Genomic DNA, 18,125 nt, shown 5'->3' with positions numbered 1-18,125 from the left:
AGCTAGTCCCAAATTTAGATGCACTATGAGTGTGATTGAAGTTTGAAGACAGTACAAAAAAAAAAAAGAGTGTAAAATACTTCATTAATATATTTTACATCAATGACAAGTTGAAACAATAATATTTTGGCTATGCTGAGCCAAGTAAAATATATTATTAAAATTAAATTTGTTTCCTTTTACTTTTTAAAATGTGCCTCAGAAAATTTAAAAGTTACATATGGTGCATTATATTTTTATTGGAAATTACTATTCTAGGCAGAGACTTTAGCTTATACTAAGTCTCTGGAAAAGAACAAGCTATATTGGGAAATTGCTAGTCATTTAATTAGAACACCAGGGTACAGGAGAGGCAAGAAATAAGTCTGGAGGGCTCCATGGTAGCCAGATCCTTGAAGGGTCCTGTAAGTCATAATAAAGATTTTGAAGAATATCTTGAAGGCATAGTGGAACTATTTAATGAGATTACCCGCAGGAAGTTTTTCTGATTGATTTCCTTCCTCAAAATGACCTGCTTTCTTGTGCCATAATGCATTTGCAAAATATATTTTTATGGAATTGGAGATACAAGCAAAGATTTTTTACTCATTTTGACTCATTTTTGACTAGATTAGCTTGAAAAGTCATTCATGAAACAGCTAAAGGAACTAGGACCATTTGCCTAAGTTGGTCGGGTAGGTGGTTTCCATTCAGATTTCTGAGACACCCTTAAAGTAATGAATAAATAGCAAATTATATCTGGAATATCTTGGGTGCAGTGCTGGATTATTCATTAATTCAGATCAATTTTATAATCAGTGGAATAGCAAAACAGAGGCTCCAAAAGGAAATGAAAAAAATAATGTTACAATCATGTAATAGATATTTTACAAAATTAACCTTTGCTACCTTGTCTTGTGGTCTATAATATTGACTTACTTTTGAGTTCCATAAGAAGGAGATGGTGGTTTGGGTCATCTATAAACTTTTTATTATGTATGTGTCCAAAAGTCTTTATTCAGACCTTCAGCGCACCAAATCAGACAGCTAAGAAAAGACTAATAATTAGTAATTACACAGAATCATATGTTGTGGTTGAATATTGCCATTGTTAAAGTTGCTGTTTTCCTCCAATTTCCATCTAAATGCTCTCAAAACCCAATTTATCCTCCGCTTTTCTCAGTCTCATAGGCTTGAAATAATTCAGGTTTTATTGGAACTCTGGAAGCCAGAGTATAGTACTTAATGTCTAATTATATTAGCTCTTAAGTAAACTAACCTGGATGTATTCACATCTATCCAACCTAAGACACGAAGGAGTATTCCTGGGCCGTACTTGGATGGAAGTAACTTTGGTAAACTGAAAGCTATAGTTTTGTTTCTCCCCTGAAAGTGTCTCCTAGTAGCAGTCACTTACTGAATGCCTACTGAATCAGATGAGTGTTATCAATGTTAAGAACAAGAGAAAAAACAACAAAAAAGAAAACTTGTTTTGGCATTATGTCAGAGTTTTGGCCTTTGTTTCTATCCATTCACACCTTTTCATGGTCATTCACCCCTCCCACTTTATCTTTTAGATAGAGGACCTAGCTATACCATTCACTATAGAAGTGGCATGGATTTTATCCACTCATCTCATCTATAGTGTTTGTAATATCCTTGGAATTTTTGAGGAAGTTAGGTTGTAACTAATCTGGAGGTGAACATAAATCTTTCATTGCCAAAGTTCACATGCAGTTTCCTTAGCATAGGAGGAGGGATTTTTAAATTATCCTGACTTGGAAATGTAGAATAAAAGTTCTGAGAACTAAAATCCAAATTATATCAGGCTGTTCCTTATTTTTCCCTAACACTGCAGAGCATTTAGTGAGATAACCCACAGGAAAGCATCAAGCATAGTACTTGGCATCTATTAGAATTTAGTAAATGTTAATCTTACTACTAATTTCCTTTTCTTCTTAGTCAAACCCCTTTTGCTAGGAGTTACTTATTTTTTGATGAGAAACAACCATTATATGTTTTCCCCAGCTAACTGGGAGGCTCTACACACTTTCTGATAAAGATTTTGATAATGCAAAGTCAGTTAATTCAGTCGGATTTTTTTTCTCTGTTTATCCCCTGTGTTTTGATATAATGAGGATTTACCATACCTGTTAATGCAACATAAATCTTCACTTTTATTATCCACCCCATCAGCAAACTAGCTTTTGTGAAAATTGAAGCTAAAATATACTTGATAAATGTTCCTTCCTCCTCGATAGTGAAAACTGGTCTGAAAATCATTTTTCAAGGAGCTTTTTCCAAAGGTTTAGAGTTCCTCCAAGCCTTTAAGAAGTTGGAAATGTTATTAAGCATTTTGATTTCTTTTCCTTTCATCTCCTGTTTAGAAATTAATGTCTTGAAAAATTGACTGCAAATGTTAAGGTTTTTTAAAGATATGGAATCTATTCATCTGTCTAATAAAACTGCAACATGTTAAAAATAATCAGTTCTTCACTAGACATTTTGGCCAATCTTGGAAAGATTTTTTTCTTTGCTTTTTAGACCTTCAGATGCCTTTTAATTTCATTTTTATCACTAGGAAAACCAAACACTCTAATCATTTTCTCAAATGAGAATTTCAACATGTATTCAATCTCTGATCTTTGTAAGATAGCAAGATGTGGTCGCATTCTTATGTTGCATAAAAGAAGATTGACAGTCAAATAGGTAATTTAAGTGATTGCGGAACAGCCCTTTGGATTTCTGTCTTTCCTATCTAGGTTGTGTCTTCTTTTTACTGCAGAATGTATCAGTATCTGATATAAAAGGTCCTCTGGTTTATCCTCTTTTGGGATTATTGTTGCATAGAGTTTCATATAAAGAAGCAATTCAGAGACTATCCTAATATGTCTGCATATGGATGTGCATATGGTCGATTTTCACTTTTCCTTTGAATTTCCTTGAAGATGAACATAGGCTGTGTATATTCCCTTAATGGTAGATGAGCAATTTCTTTGTGATGGTTCAATTTCTTTCTCTCTCTTCTGCATTTCTCCCTCCTTTTCCTCTGTACAGTAGTAACCTTCCTAAAAACATTCATTTTAAAAAAATAAATAAATAACACTCATGCAAGCAGGCGCCAGGAAGTTTAGATAACAGTCCCATCAAATTCTGCTGTTTGGCTGGAGCTGGCTGCATAAATAGAATGGAATGTGATGTGATGATTCCCTTGCTCAAGTGTACAGCACTGCCCTGGGATGAGCCTCACTCTCCATTTATATTTATTGACCTCCAGGATGTGCTGGGTGCTCTGGAACAACAAAATTACAGCCTTCAGTTGAGACATACAATCTACATGGAAGCGAATCAGGCAGCCCGCTCTGCTTGCTGTACTTCATCTGGTCAGTTATGTAGGCTCAATGGTTGCTGTCAGAGAATTGTGTTTTACCAGCTGTTTCAGTGGAGTGAGAAAAGTGAGAGTCCTTACACTTAAACCATAAAAGCAAATCATGGAAACCTTTGTTAGTACACTCAGCTGAGCTACCTGGGCAAGGGCCTTCCTATGATAAAGCACCAAACCTGGTTTTCATTCTCCATTGTCTTAGAGAGTCTCAGAGTAAGGACCACACTTAGTCACCTTTGATGTAATGAAGGGCATGGAACTAGGTGTTAAAAGTGATTAATTGATTGGCAATTGATTGATTTTTCAACAAATATTCATTAAGAGACTCTTATGTTTGGGTATCCTTAAAATATAGTAGTCGATAGGACTGGTATGGTCTGTGCTTTCATGAAGCTTTCATTGTTGGGGGAGATAAGACATTAAACACCGAATAAACTATTAATTATTTAATTACAATTGGGCACAGAACTACAAAGGAGAAGTAGAGTGTTCTATCAGAGCAACTTGTAATAGAAAGCCGAACCTCACCTCAAGTCTCAGAAAGGAAAATGATTGTTGAGTTCACTGTAATTCTAGACAGTATGTGTATGTTGGTGGAGGGGAGGGAGAGGCAGTGTGGAAAGGATATTCCAAGTAGCAGAGAAGCACCTTGTGCAAAGCCCTTAGAAAAGGGAGGAGCACAGTACATACTAGGGACTGAGAGAAGATCAATATGGCTGGAAATAGAGGAAAGGAAAGAATGGGATGTGGGAGCTGAAGTCCAAGATGAAGATAGATCCAGACCCTGAAGGGCCCGGTAGGTTCTGTTAATGATTTAGGGCTTTCCCTAAATGTTATGAGAAACTATTGAAATGTTTTAGATCTTAATTGGCGTGATTGGATTCCTGTACTCTTTGTAAAGACTATTCTGACCAAAGTGAAAGAATAGTTTGGAGGAGGGTAAACACAGACATAGGATCCAAGTAAAGAGGCTGTTTTACTGGTCCAGAAAGAGATGCTGGCAGCTTGATTTAGGGGACATGCAATAAAAGAGGCAGATTTAGGAAGTAAAAATCAACAGGACTTAAGGAGTGTTTGGAAATGTGGAGGGGACTAAGTGGGAAGAATCAAGGAAGGCACTTGGGTTTTTGTCCTGAATAACTGGCTAGATGGTGTTAACTTCACTGATACAAGAAAGACCCACTGGGAAGAGGCTGAACGACAGAGTTTGGTTTGGGTAATGTTGGTCTAGTTTGAGGTGCCTATGGGACATCCAACCTGAGATGTCAAATAGATAGTTGTTTATTTGAACCTGAAGCTCAGAGGAACTTCCCTGATGAAAACGGAAATATGAGTGTTGCATATGGTAAAAGAAGAAACATGGTTGATCAGATCACCTAGGAGGATATGTATTATAGGGTCTGTGAATTGTTCAGTTACGTTTCTCAAACATTTATTGAGAGTCCACTCTTTACCAAGTTCTTTGCTAAATACTGGGCATGTGAAATGGACATATGTTAAGTAAATAACATAGGACATCTCTTTGCTTTAAGCCTAAATGACTTTTTACATCATCCAAGATGTAAAAAGATATTCTCAGCACATCCAGAGAAAACTCTTAGGCAAGCTAAATCTGTACCTTTGCCCTGTGTTTCCTAGTCTCTGCCTCTGTCTAACTTAAATCTCTCTAACCTTAAATTCATTTCATTCTTGTTTGCCATTGATAGACATACAAGCTAACTGGTAAGCACTTCGTTATACTAACTTCTTACTTTCTTGAAAAACTTTTTCTCAGTTTGAGAAACATCATCATCTTTGGCCTTGTCTTCTTGGAATAAGAGATATACGATTACTTCTTACACTAAGAATGCATTCTTGTTCTTTAAAAAGTGATCCATCTTCAGGCTATAAAATATTCTTCCCATATTTTGTAGGTTATAAATTGCTGTTGACTTTCGGATTATGATGATATTGACTCCACTTGTGAAAATTAGGCCACACCCTTCTCGTCTGTTCCTAAAATAAGATTCATTGGCAAAGTGAAATTTATAGCCTCTTTTATAGCTCTTATTCCTTGGAGACCCATGGCTTGAAATGGCCGGTATTTTAAGACTGTATTCTTAAAATTATTGTCTTTGGACCACCTGTGTGAGAATCACTGGGATGTGCTTGTTAAAAATAAAGATCATTGAAGCTTACTTTCCAAATTTTTTTAATACAGCTGGAATAAACCCAATAATTTGCATTTTTAATAAGCACCCCAGGTAATTTGTATTTATACTAGAGTTTAAGAATCAATATTTTGAGGGGTGTCAAAATTTGTATGTCAAACTATCATGCTGTACATCTTAAAATTATACAGTAATGGATGTCAATGATTTGTCAATAGAACTAAAAAATGTGTATATTTTATTATTACAATTCTGAGTTAAGGAGAAATTAAAGAGTTTTGCAAGCCAGGTCAGTTTCCTACCAATTTTGAAGATTAATAATCGAGTCACAAGTGTTAAAATATTTAATAGATATTATTCAGCTCTTCAGTGATAAAAAAAGATTGCATTACACACATTTCTTCTATAATACATTAAATTTCATGTGACAAAGGAACAGAGATGGATAGAAAAAGTAGAAGAGAGTGAGAGGCGGAAGAGAGTGATACTGAAGAAATGGAAAGTAAAACTTGGTTCAAGTGTAGTCTTTTGTTCAGGTTTAGTGTGTGTTTTGCTTTAATTGGCATGCTCGGGGGGGGGGTTCTCATTACGCATGATTGCACATTTATAAATGTTTCTAGCATTCAGCTTCTTTCCTATCTTCAGAACTAGCAAGTGTCTTCTCACTTCCCCCCCCTAGGAAGAACGCCGTGTGATTTATGTTGGTAAAATCAGACCTGACACAACACGGACAGAACTGAGGAACCGTTTTGAAGTTTTTGGTGAAATTGAGGAGTGCACAGTAAATCTGCGGGATGATGGGTGAGAATCTTCAAGATTATTTCTTGTTTAGAAGCTGACATATGTAAAAAATTATGGCCATAAGATTACTAGAATGGGAATGCTTTGACAGATGACATGTTGAGTTCAGAACCTTATTTATTTTCTTTCATCCCTATTTATTAATCTTTCTAGTTGAGATTTCCTGTCCCAGAAATAAGTATTTAGCTGCTTGACAGGACAATCACACTGATAAATGGATGTAGTGGTTCAGACATTGGCACCAGCAAAGTCTCCAAAGTAGAAAGGGTTACAGTCATATATGCTAATCCTTCCTCACTAGCTTTGAACTTCTCTTCTTTGTCCGTTGCAGAGACAGCTATGGTTTCATTACCTACCGTTATACCTGTGATGCTTTTGCTGCTCTTGAAAATGGATATACTTTGCGCAGGTCGAATGAAACTGACTTCGAGCTGTACTTTTGTGGACGCAAGCAATTTTTCAAGTCTAACTATGCAGACCTAGGTATGGATTTTACTGTACATAGAGTGAGGAATCCATAATGTAGAGCTCAAAATGGAAGCGTACGTAAACTGTAGGCACATTGGGTTGGACCATCGCTTTATTTTACTAGAAGGAATATTTGAATACAGATTTTATCTTATTTTTTATTTTTTAACACACGAGACAGTTTCAGAAGCAAGGGGCTTAAGTTTTGGCAACAAAGAGAAGAAGCAAATTGTTTCTACTGTCTGCCCATATGCTGAAATTCTGCACTACTTGTATGTCTTTGTGTGTGTGTGTGTGTGTGTGTGGTATGGTATGTTCTGAGTGTGCAAGTGTTGTATTCGTTTGTAATCTGTTACTGCTTTCCGTGCCTACAATGAATCCTTTTGTACAAGCTATAGCATTGGCATCATTGCTTTGCAGAGCAGAATATGCAAAAGTCTTATTCTTTTTTCCTTATTTTCTCACAAACTCTTAGAAATGTCAACATTTTCTACAAATTACACCCAGAGAGGAGAAAGTAAAATTTCATGTGCTAAATCACACTGTACTTTCTTTAAAACAAAAGAAGAAAAAAAAACCCTGTTTATTTTTTAGTGCTTCCATATGCTAGGCATTGTGCCAAGGCTTTGTAAGCATTTTCTCATTTAATTACCAGAACAATCCTAGGAAGTGGATATTATCATCCCCATTTTACAGGTAAGGAAGCTGAAGAATAGATAAGTATTCCTTTTTGCCTGTTATAAAAGTTGTACAGACTCAAGGGGTGACATTTAGAAAATATAAAAAGGTATTAAGATAAATAGTAAAATCACCTATCAGCCTATCACCTAGAGATAACCACTGTTACCTAGTATGGGATTTGCTGTTCAGTATTTTGTCTCAGAACGTCAAATTTCTTATAGTTGAGGTCATATTATACGTATATATACACTTTTAAGTTCTACTTTTCTTGATTAATATTATATAAGTTCATTTTCCACTGTGATTCAAAGGATCAAAAATAATTTACCAGTATATTTTAATGGTTGTATAGTATTCTGTTTGGCAAATAGTGCCATTATATTTAATCGTTCCATTATAGCTGAACACATTTTTGGTTTTTGATATTATAAATAATGCCAAGATGGACATCTTGATTTCCTTTCCAATTTTAATTTTGTTCCTTTCCATGTTATTTCCTAACTAATGTGTATATTGTAAGCCTTTAAATTCCTTCATGAAATAATGAAGGAAGGAAAATGACAAATGTCTTGTGTATATGACATAACTATTTAAATCAACTTATAATCATCATCATGAAATTAACATATAAATCTGCTCCTAAGCATTATTATATGTCTATCTGCACTTGCTTTGGCTTGGTATAAAGGAAAGAAAAATGAATACCAAATACAGGGCTTTTTTCTTCCTTCAGCTGAACTGATGTCTTCCTAGAGTAACTGATACAGGTGGGGTGCATTGTTCAGGGGGAATATGCTATAATTCACTTCACAAGCTAAATAGATAGTATGAAGCAGGGGAGAGGCAGTTGACTGTTAGAGAGATAGACGCCTAGGGATGAAAATATAAAAGGTGGCAAGTCATTTGTTCAAATGTTGGCTGATAAAAACAGTCCAGACAGATTGAAGTCTTGAGTTGATTTGACTTATTTTCTTCAGTGATGAAGTCCAGGGTGTTTTCTAGTCTCTCAAAACATCTAGAGTTTAGAATAAGCTACCTAGAGGGGCCTTTAGATCGTGATCCATCACTGGTAAAGGGAGCATGGGATAGTATTTCCAAATTGAACTGGAACCTCCCTGAAATATTTCTAAGAAGAATGCTTCTCCTCTAGTTATCTCTCTGCCTTGCCAGCAGCAATAGAAACTTTGCCATTGCTAAGCTAGCTCTGATTTCCTGAAAGGTGTGTTTGATGTGTATTGTAATAGCATGGATTTTTCCAATTCCCTCCAGCCTTACAAATGCAGGAAGTGGAGTCGATCTGACTGTAGGCCTGGTGTAGTTGAAAGCGCCTTGGCTTTGGAATTTCACAGGCTTGGTTTTGAAACCTGAGTTAGCTTTTGGACCTTGAGCAATTAAACTCCCTCTGCTTCTGGTTCTTCATTTGTAAAATACATTATAATGTTGTTGTGAAGATTAAATATGTGTCTGTGAAGCCCTTAGCATAGTGTCAATGTCTGGCACAAAATAGATTCTCAATGAATAGTAGCTATAATTATAATAAAAATGATTGTTATGAGAAGTTATAAATTTCAAGTTATTTTAAAATGAAAGAATCAACACCAGGGGCCAGCTTTGGAACCAAACAACATCATATATGTCTTGTCTTTATTCCCTGAATAGTTGAAGTTAAGTGCCTCGGGCCATGAATGCTGAATAAGGTGCATGTAAGCATATACTGGACTCTAAGAGGGGTTGGGAGCTTACATGTATGTCAAGAGTAAAGTGAAAATGATGTGATACTGATTAATTTTACCAAAAGTAAAGCAACCTATCATTTTAGATAGATTACCAATTTTTAAAATTTTTATTTGCTCTCCTAAATTAAGTTAGCTCCTATATCCCATTTCTCTGCTATTTTTAAATTATAGTTAATTTACAATGTTGTGTTAGTTTCAAGCGTACAGTAAAGTAATTCAGTTATACATGTATATATATATTCTTTTTCAGATTCTTTTCCACTATAGATTATTATAAGATATTGAGTAGAGTGCTCTGTGCTATCCAGTAGGTCCTTGTTATTTATCTATTTTATATGTAGTTGTGTGTGTCCATCCCAGTCACCTAATTTATCTCCCCCCACCCCCCTCACCCCCCATCCCCTTTGGTAACCATAAGTTTGTTTTCTATGTCTGTGAGTCTATTTCTGTTTTGTAAGTAAGTTCATTTGTATCATTTTTTTTAGATTCAACATTTAAATGATATATGATATTTGTCTTTCTCTGTCTGACTTACTTCACTTGGTATGACAAATTCTAGGTCCACCCATGTTGCTGCAAATGGCATTATTTCATTCTTTTTTAGAGCTGAGTAATATTCCATTGTATATATGTACCACATCTTCTTTATCCATTCCTCTGTCAGTGGACATTCAGGTTGCTTCCATGTCTTGGTTATTGTAACACTGGGGTACATGTATCCTTTCAGATTATGGTTTTCTCCAGATATATGCCCAGGAGTGGGATTGATGGATCATATGGTAGTTCTATTTTTAGTTTTTTAAGGAACCTCCATACTGTTCTCCTTAGTGGTTGTACCAATCTACATTCCTACCAACAGTGTAGGAGGGTTCCTTTTTCTCCACACCCTCTTCAGCATCTATTATTTGTAGACTTTTAAATGATGGCCATTCTGACTGGTGTGAAGTGACACCTCATCATAGTTTTGATTTGCATTTCCCCAATAATTAGTGATATTGTGCAGCTTTTCAGGTCCCTGTTGGCCATCTGTATGTCTTCTTTGGAGAAACGTCTAGTTAGGTCTTCATTTCTCTGTTGTTGAGGCCACTTAATGGTTACTTACAATACTATTAGTACAAAACACAATGATTCTAGTTACTATTTATGAGCCAGATTTATAAATGAGACTCAGAATTTAAAGGGATGATCAAGCTTATCATGATGAAGCCAATATTTAAGTCTGGTTTCTATGAATCTGTAATCTGTGTGTCTTTCTGTTTACTGTTCTATAAACAAATAGATCTTTCCATTTGAAAGAGCTTGATGAAAAATCTCAAAGAGGAAAGACAGAAATTAAATTAGGACTATAGGGTCAAAATAGAAGGATGGGTCACGATTAAGAATATGATCATTTTGATCAGGAATTAGTTATGGCTTAGAATTCGTAAATAATAAAAAGTAAACAAATAACATTGGTCACAAACTCTTTATTAACTCAAAGAAATGTATTATATTACCAACATCTTGAATACATAGTAACTTTACATATACCCTTGCCATTCATTGGTAAATCAATCCCAGATCTGAACACAAATATTTTCAATCACGTTTTTTTTGTTTTTTTGTTTTTTTTGCGGTACGCGAGCCTCTCACCGTTGTGGCCTCTCCCGTTGCGGAGCACAGACTCCGGACGCGCAGGCTCAGCGGCCATGGCTCACGGGCCCAGCCGCTCCGCAGCATGTGGGATCTTCCCGGACCGGGGCATGAACCCGTGTCCCCTGCATCGGCAGGCGGACTCTCAACCGCTGCACCACCAGGGAAGCCCTTCAATCACGTTTTTAATAATATGTGTGGGTGTTCAAGATTAATACATTCATTAGACAAATACTGAGTGCCTACTTTGTGCCAACAGTTTTCTAGGTGCTCGGAATACAGTTGTGATGTGATTTGTTTCTATTAATACCGTATTATTAATTATAAAATTTATTTTTTTAATTTGTTAGAGTGGCTTTCAGGTTATTCCTATAAAAATTTCATTATCTCTTACTTGTGTTGCAATATCCTTCCCTTAGTGGAGGGAAAGGGATGGAGTGGATGTTATTGCCACAGGAGTTGCATATAAACACATTGTCTCTTCAAGAAATGAGAAAGATTTTGTGGGTGCCGACTGACATAGTATGCCCATGAAAGTTGGTATATACATAAGCACCAACCACTGTATTTCACAGTGTAGAAACTCTTGAAATCCACTGTATCAAAGTGCTTTTAGTATTTACTAATGAAAACCCAGAAAATTCTGGGTTTCATGTAGAATAATCCCAAATTAAGACATTTTAAATATTCTCAAAATTTCCTCCAAGGAAAGATACACATATATATTCTCAACGGTTCTATGCTGACTTTATGTCACACAGACTGCCATCACTGGACAGCTCTTCCATCTTCATCTACACTGCAAGTGGAATTCTGATTTCAGGCTAATCTCTGACAATGAGCAGGACTTTTTTGTGCGTCTACAGAAAAGATTTTGATTTGAACAACAGCTGCTCATGAGGCTCTTTGGTTATACAAGCAAATTATTCATTAAGCTATGAAGAGAAGTGTGTAAGCCAATGTAATTTAAGATTGACCATATAGGGCTTCCCTGGTGGTGCAGTGGTTGAGAATCTGCCTGCTAATGCAGGGGACACGGGTTCGAGCCCTGGTCTGGGAAGATCCCACATGCCCGCGGAGCAACTGGGCCCGTGAGCCACAACTACTGAGCCTGCGCGTCTGGAGCCTGTGCTCCGCAACAGGAGAGGCTGCGATAGTGAGAGGCCCGCACACCGCGATGAAGAGTGGCCCCCGCTTGCCACAACTAGAGAAAGCCCTCGCACAGGAATGAAGACCCAACACAGCCAAAAGTAAATAAATAAATTTTTTTTAAAAAAGTAACAAATGTTCAAGTACAATTGGTCTCTCTCAAATAATAGCTATTGAATAAAATTAAAAAAAAAAGATTGACCATATAAAATTTTAGTGAGGAAAGATGGGCCATTTTTGTCCTGTTTTTTATATCTGAGGCTGACTATAATTGTTCATCTTACCTGGAAAAAGAAATGCATTAAAGACAAGGGATGGTGAGAATGAGAAAAAAAAAAAAAAGTGAAGGAATTTCCTTGTCTTTAAAGTAGATTGAAGCTGGTGGGGAAGGGGAATCAACCTGGTTCTGGAGAGCTTGAGGGATTTGCAACCTTTTCAGAAGAACACCTTGTGAGGTCAGTGATTAGTCCCCATATTATCTAATATTACCCTTTTCTGTCACCGAGCATTTCTATTTTGTAATTTAATCTGGGTAAAACACAAATATTTATATTTTAATAAGATTGTTAACGTTTCCCAGAAAGGTTTAGTTTTCTCTTCTAGTAAGTGCTTTCCAAAGAATGAATGTGTTTGCCAGAGGCTTTCTATTGTATTTCCAAGATACCTTTTCTCAAGCTGAGAGACCAGCAGAAATAGTTGACTTTTTCGTAGATGTCAAAGGAGAAAAATCAGAAATATTTGACAGAATTTTACCTTACGTCCAACGTGACTCACACACATCCATTTTGTTCAGGGCTACTTAAAGTGGCATGTGGAGCTTTGCACAAAAGCTTACTTGGACTAGTTTAAGGATCTAAGAAAGACCATGGCTTTATTTATATGCGTATATTTTTCCTCTCCTATTAGTGAGTAAAGAGGCTGCATTTGCCCTCTCTGGACATGAAGCATTTTCCTAAACCTTCTAATGTGGGGAGAGTTTGTGCCACTGTTGCTGGGGTCCCTCAAGGTACTGGAGATCGTATGTCCCTCCCGCCTGAAAGGGGAGCAGCAGGGCGATGAGTGGGTGAAGTTCTGACAGTTCTCTCTCTCCCACTCAACTGGCTTTCATGCTCAATGAAATCAATTCCACTGAATAGGAAAATTAGTTCCAGCTTCTACTTTTACCTCTCCAACTAAGTGGTTGAGGAACCTTGGGTAAGTCATTTAACATACCAGGAAGGGAGAGGGGACTTATTTTTAAAGCATATTGATTGACTAAGTTGCTATTGAAAAGAAATTTTAAAGTCTGTTCTGATTACCTCCCAGGAGTGTTTAAGTCTAACATGAGTCAATAGATGATTGTTTTGAATGCTCATCACTCCTTACCCTCTGCAAATATATACATGTGCTATAAATAAATAAATATATAAATATACAATTAATTAACTAAAATATTGGTGTGTATATATACCAGTACCATATACTGTAAAAATACCTTCTGCAAATATATATACACATATTAATATTCATACATATAAATACCTTCTGAAAAAATATATGTAAATATATGCACATATATATGTGTACACCAACACCAATATCATATACTAATAAAAGTTGGGCATATTTTTTAAAGTATATCGATTGGATAAGTTGCTCTTGAACCAGGTAATATTAGCTTAGATGATTGAGTTAATGACCATCAGCAGAGGGTACATCTAAATCTGGCTTGGGTTTCTTTCAGATTCAAACTCAGATGACTTTGACCCTGCTTCCACCAAGAGCAAGTATGACTCTCTGGATTTCGATAGTTTACTGAAAGAAGCCCAGAGAAGCTTACGCAGGTAACATGTTCCCTGGCTGAGGATGACAGAGGGACGGTGAATACCTCACGGGACAGCGCGTCCTTCCCTAACAGACTGTTGCAAGTCATACTTAGGAATTTCTCCTACTTTACACTCTCTGTACAAAAACAAAACAAAACAACAACAATACAACAAGAACAACAACAATGGTTTACATGAACACAGCTGCTGAAGAGGCAAGAGACAGAATGGAAACCCAGTAAGCACATGTTTATTTATGGGTGTCAGCTTTGCTTTCCCTGAGTCTCTTGGTGATGGAGTGTGTGTGTGTGTGTGCGCGTGTGTGTGTGCGCATGTGTGTGTGTTTGCCTGGTTTGGGGGAAGTGTGTATGTACAGGTGGGGACTGGGGGCACCTGACCAGAGCGTGCAAGGGCAAACCACTTCAAATGGCAGCAGTTCCATGAAGACACACTCAAAACCTAGAACTTCAAAATGTTCATATTCTATTCAAAAGGAAAAAAAAAAGTGTACATCCAAAAGGAAAGAAAACCAACCAACCACAAGCCACCCTAAAATGACAGCCACTGATGTCTGGGCATCAGCCTCCATACTCTGTTTTTTTTAAGAAAGTGCAAAATCAACTTGAAGCAAGCTTTCTCTCATAACGTAATGATTATATGACCATCCCGAAGAAACTGCAGGTTCCGTAGAACTCATATCCTTTCTCTCTCTCTCCCTTTTTTTCTTTCTTTTTTTTTTTTCCTTTTTCCTTTTGCCATGGAATCTGGGTGGGAGAGGATACTTCGGGCACCGAGCTCAACTTTCCTAACATTTTGAAGTTTCTGTAGTTCGTCCTTTCTCATGACACCCATGTAAATGTCCAAAATGTTGATCTTCCACAGCGAATTTCAAAAGCCTTGTCAATGGTCAAGCGTGCAGCTTGTTCAGTGGTTCTTCCTGAGGAGCGAGCACGGTGTTACATTACTAATGGGAGTTGGGTAGAACTCTCTGGGATGTGTTCAGATAGTATAATTGCTACATTCTCTGATGTAGTTAAGTATTTACAGATGTTAAATGGAGTATTTTTATTTTGTGTACATACGATACAATGATGTTCTTTTTTTGTTACAGCTATGCACTGTAAATGCAGCCTTCTTTTCAAAACTGCTAAATTTTTCTTAATCGAGAATATTCAAATGTAATTATGAGGTGAAACAATTATTGTACACTAACATATTTAGAAGCTGAACTTACCGCTTATATATATTTGATTGTAAAACAAAACAAACAAAAAAAGGACAATGTGTGTGTCCGTTGAGTGCAACACAACAAATCGATGCTTTACGCACAACCATCCCTTCTTAGGTGAGCTTCGATCCAAGCATCTTGTCAAGAAATCTCCTAGCCCCCTAAAGGTATTAACCACTTCTGCGATATTTTTCCACATTTTCTTGTTGCTTGTTTTTCTTTGAAGTTTTATACACTGGATTTGTTAGGGGAATGAAATTTTCTCATCTAAAATTTTTCTAGAAGATATCATGATTTTATGTAAAGTCTCTCAATGGGTAACCATTAAGAAATGTTTTTATTTTCTCTATCAACAGTAGTTTTGAAACTAGAGGTCAAAAATCTTTTTAAAATGCTGTTTTGTTTTAATTTTTGTGATTTTAATTTGATACAAAATGCTGAGGTAATAATTACAGTATGATTTTTACAATAATTAATGTGTGTCTGAAGACTATCTTTGAAGCCAGTATCTCTTTCCCTTGGCAGAGTATGATGATGGTATTTATCTGTATTTTTTACAGTTATGCATCCTGTATAAATACTGATATTTCATTCCTTTGTTTACTAAAGAGACATATTTATCAGTTGCAGATAGTCTATTTATTATAAATTATGAGATGATGAAAATAATAAAGCCAGTGGAAATTTTCTACCTAGGATGCATGGCAATTGTCAGGTTGGAGTTTAAGTGTTTCATTTGGGAAATTCCGCTTTTGCAGAAGCAGTGTTTCTACTTGCACTAGCATGGCCTCTGACGTGACCATGAAGTTGTTCTTGATGACATTGCTTCTGCTAAATTCAATAAAAACTTCAGAAAAACCTCCATTTTTGAGCATCAGGATTTCCTCTGAGTGTGGAGCCCTGGAATGGAAGTCAGTAAAGTTTGGCGTGTATATTCAAGTTTTAAAATTGAGATTCGATTACAGTTTGGCCGACATGACTTTTCTGGAAGACATGATATACCTACTACGTAATCGTTCTTTTCCTTTCTCTCACCCAACACGATCTTATAAAATGGATTTCACCCCCAGGCCAATGCAGCTAATTTTGAAAGCTGCATTCATTTATCACCAGCATATTGTGTTCTGAGTGAATCCACTGTCTGTCCTGTCGGATGCTTGCTTGAGTTTTTGGCTTCTTATTTCTAAGTAGATAGAAAGCAATAAAAATACTATGAAATAAAAGAACTTGTTCACAGGTCCTGCGTTACGACCGTAACACATCTTTAATCCGCCTAATTCTTGTTGTTCCGTAGGTTAAATGCAGGTATTTTAACTCTGTGTGGACGCCAAACTAAAGTTTACAGTCTTTCTTTCTGAATTTTGAGTATCTTCTGTTGTAGAATAAGAATAAAAAAAGACTATTAAGAGCAATAAATTATTTTTAAGAAATCAATATTTAGTAAATCATATTATGTGTTCAAGGACCAGATGCTTTCTCTATTTTGCCTTTAAATTTTTTGTGATCCGATTTTCAATACATTCTCCTTTTTGCCCTGGATTGTTGACATGAGTAAAAATCTTGGTTTCTTTTCTTACTTATGAAAAGACAACACTACAGATTTCATGTTGAGGATTCATTTATCCCCCCTTCTGGCCTGACAAATATTGTTACCATGAAGATAGTTTTCTTCCATGGACTTCAAATTGCATCTAAAATTAGTGCAAAGAGAGACTCACTAGACCATCCAAATAGAGCTTTTGTATCTTATGCAGACACTGTGGGTAGCCCATCAAAATGTAAACTGTGTTCCTTTTATTTTTATTTTAAAAAAAAATTTTGGAGAGAATATTTCAAATGAACACATGCACCCCATCATCACTGGAGGCAAATTTCAGCATAGATCTGTAGGATTTTTAGATGACCCCGGGCCATTGCCTTCATGCTGTGGTAAGTACCACATCTACAATTTTGGTAACTGAACTGGTGCTTTAGAAATGTGGGTTGTTTTTTTTTTTTCAAGAGATGTAGCAGAATAATTCTTCCAGTGCAACAAAATCAATTTTTGCTAAACGACTCTGAGAGCAACGGTTGGGCTGTCAACATTCAAAGCAGCAGAGAGGGAACTTTGCACTATTGGGGTATGATGGTTGGGTCAGTTGAAAAAAAGGAAACCTTTTCATGCCTTTAGATGTGAACTTACAGTAGGTAATGATTATGTGTCCTTTTTTGATGGCTGTAACGAGAACTTCAATCACTGTAGTCTAAGACCTGATCTATAGATGACCTAGAATAGCCATGTAATATAATGTGATGATTCTAAATTTGTACCTATGTGACAGACATTTTCAATAATATGAACTGCTGATTTGATGGAGCTACTATAAGATTTGTAGGTGAAAGTGTAATACTGTTGGTTGAACTATGCTGAAGAGGGAAAGTGAGCGATTAGTTGAGCCCTTGTCGGGCTTTTTTTTTTCCCACCTGCCAACTCTACATGTATTGTTGTGGTTTTATTCATTGTATGAAAATTCCTGTGATTTTTTTTTAAATGTGCAGTACACATCAGCCTCACTGAGCTAATAAAGGGAAACGAATGTTTCAAATCTACTTCTGCTTTTCTTATTTATCATAACCAAACTTCTGGCATATTCCTCAGATCAGTACACATTACTCGCTTATCGTTATTCTGTTTCCTCTCTGGATCTCCCCCCTCCCCCCTGCTTTTCCATATTCATGGATGGATTTCAGCTCTAAGGTAACATGCATCTTCTGTATTTTACCTTGTCTCCTTTCAAATGGCAAAGGCGGAAATGGTGATTTCTATAATGAGAAGTGATGTGGGACTTTATCAAACGGATTAGCTCTGTTTTTGTACTTAACCCTGGAAAGTGTGCATTTTAAGTACAAGCCACTGCCCCTAGTGAGAAACCTGCTAAATATTTCAGCTTAGGAAGCAATTCTACTCTAATGGGCTGAATTACTTTTTATTGACAGTTGATTTACAATGTTATGTTAGTTTCTGGTGTATAGCATGGACTGAATATTTTTTGAAGACTTGTAACAGAATGCATCTCCCTGTCCGCCCGTCATATGTAAGTCATCAGGTTAAATATGGGACAAGCTGATAGA

The 18,125-nt window shown here is 36.4% G+C and overlaps 1 protein-coding gene across 3 annotated transcripts in view; it reads left to right on the top strand.

Annotated features, from left to right (window-relative positions):
* The window catches only part of PPARGC1A (PPARG coactivator 1 alpha), a gene marked incomplete at its 5' end in the record, with an annotated part of 309,032 nt that extends 291,429 nt beyond the window's left edge, over positions 1-17,603 (top strand). For all 3 annotated transcript variants that reach the window (XM_082603851.1, XM_082603852.1, XM_082603853.1), the window contains 3 exons: positions 6,194-6,315; positions 6,647-6,798; positions 13,705-17,603. In XM_082603851.1, the coding sequence (XP_082459977.1) occupies positions 6,194-6,315; positions 6,647-6,798; positions 13,705-13,808 (378 nt within the window). In that variant the 3' untranslated portion in view covers positions 13,809-17,603. The remainder of the gene's footprint in view (positions 1-6,193; positions 6,316-6,646; positions 6,799-13,704) is intronic.
* Positions 17,604-18,125: the final 522 nt, after the last annotated feature.

This window comes from Mesoplodon mirus, assembly GCF_964341445.2.
Source record: "Mesoplodon mirus genome assembly, chromosome: 2".
Lineage (NCBI taxonomy): Eukaryota > Metazoa > Chordata > Mammalia > Artiodactyla > Ziphiidae > Mesoplodon > Mesoplodon mirus.
The sequence above is the reverse complement of the archived record's forward strand: the minus strand, read 5'-3'. Positions and strand labels throughout refer to the sequence as shown.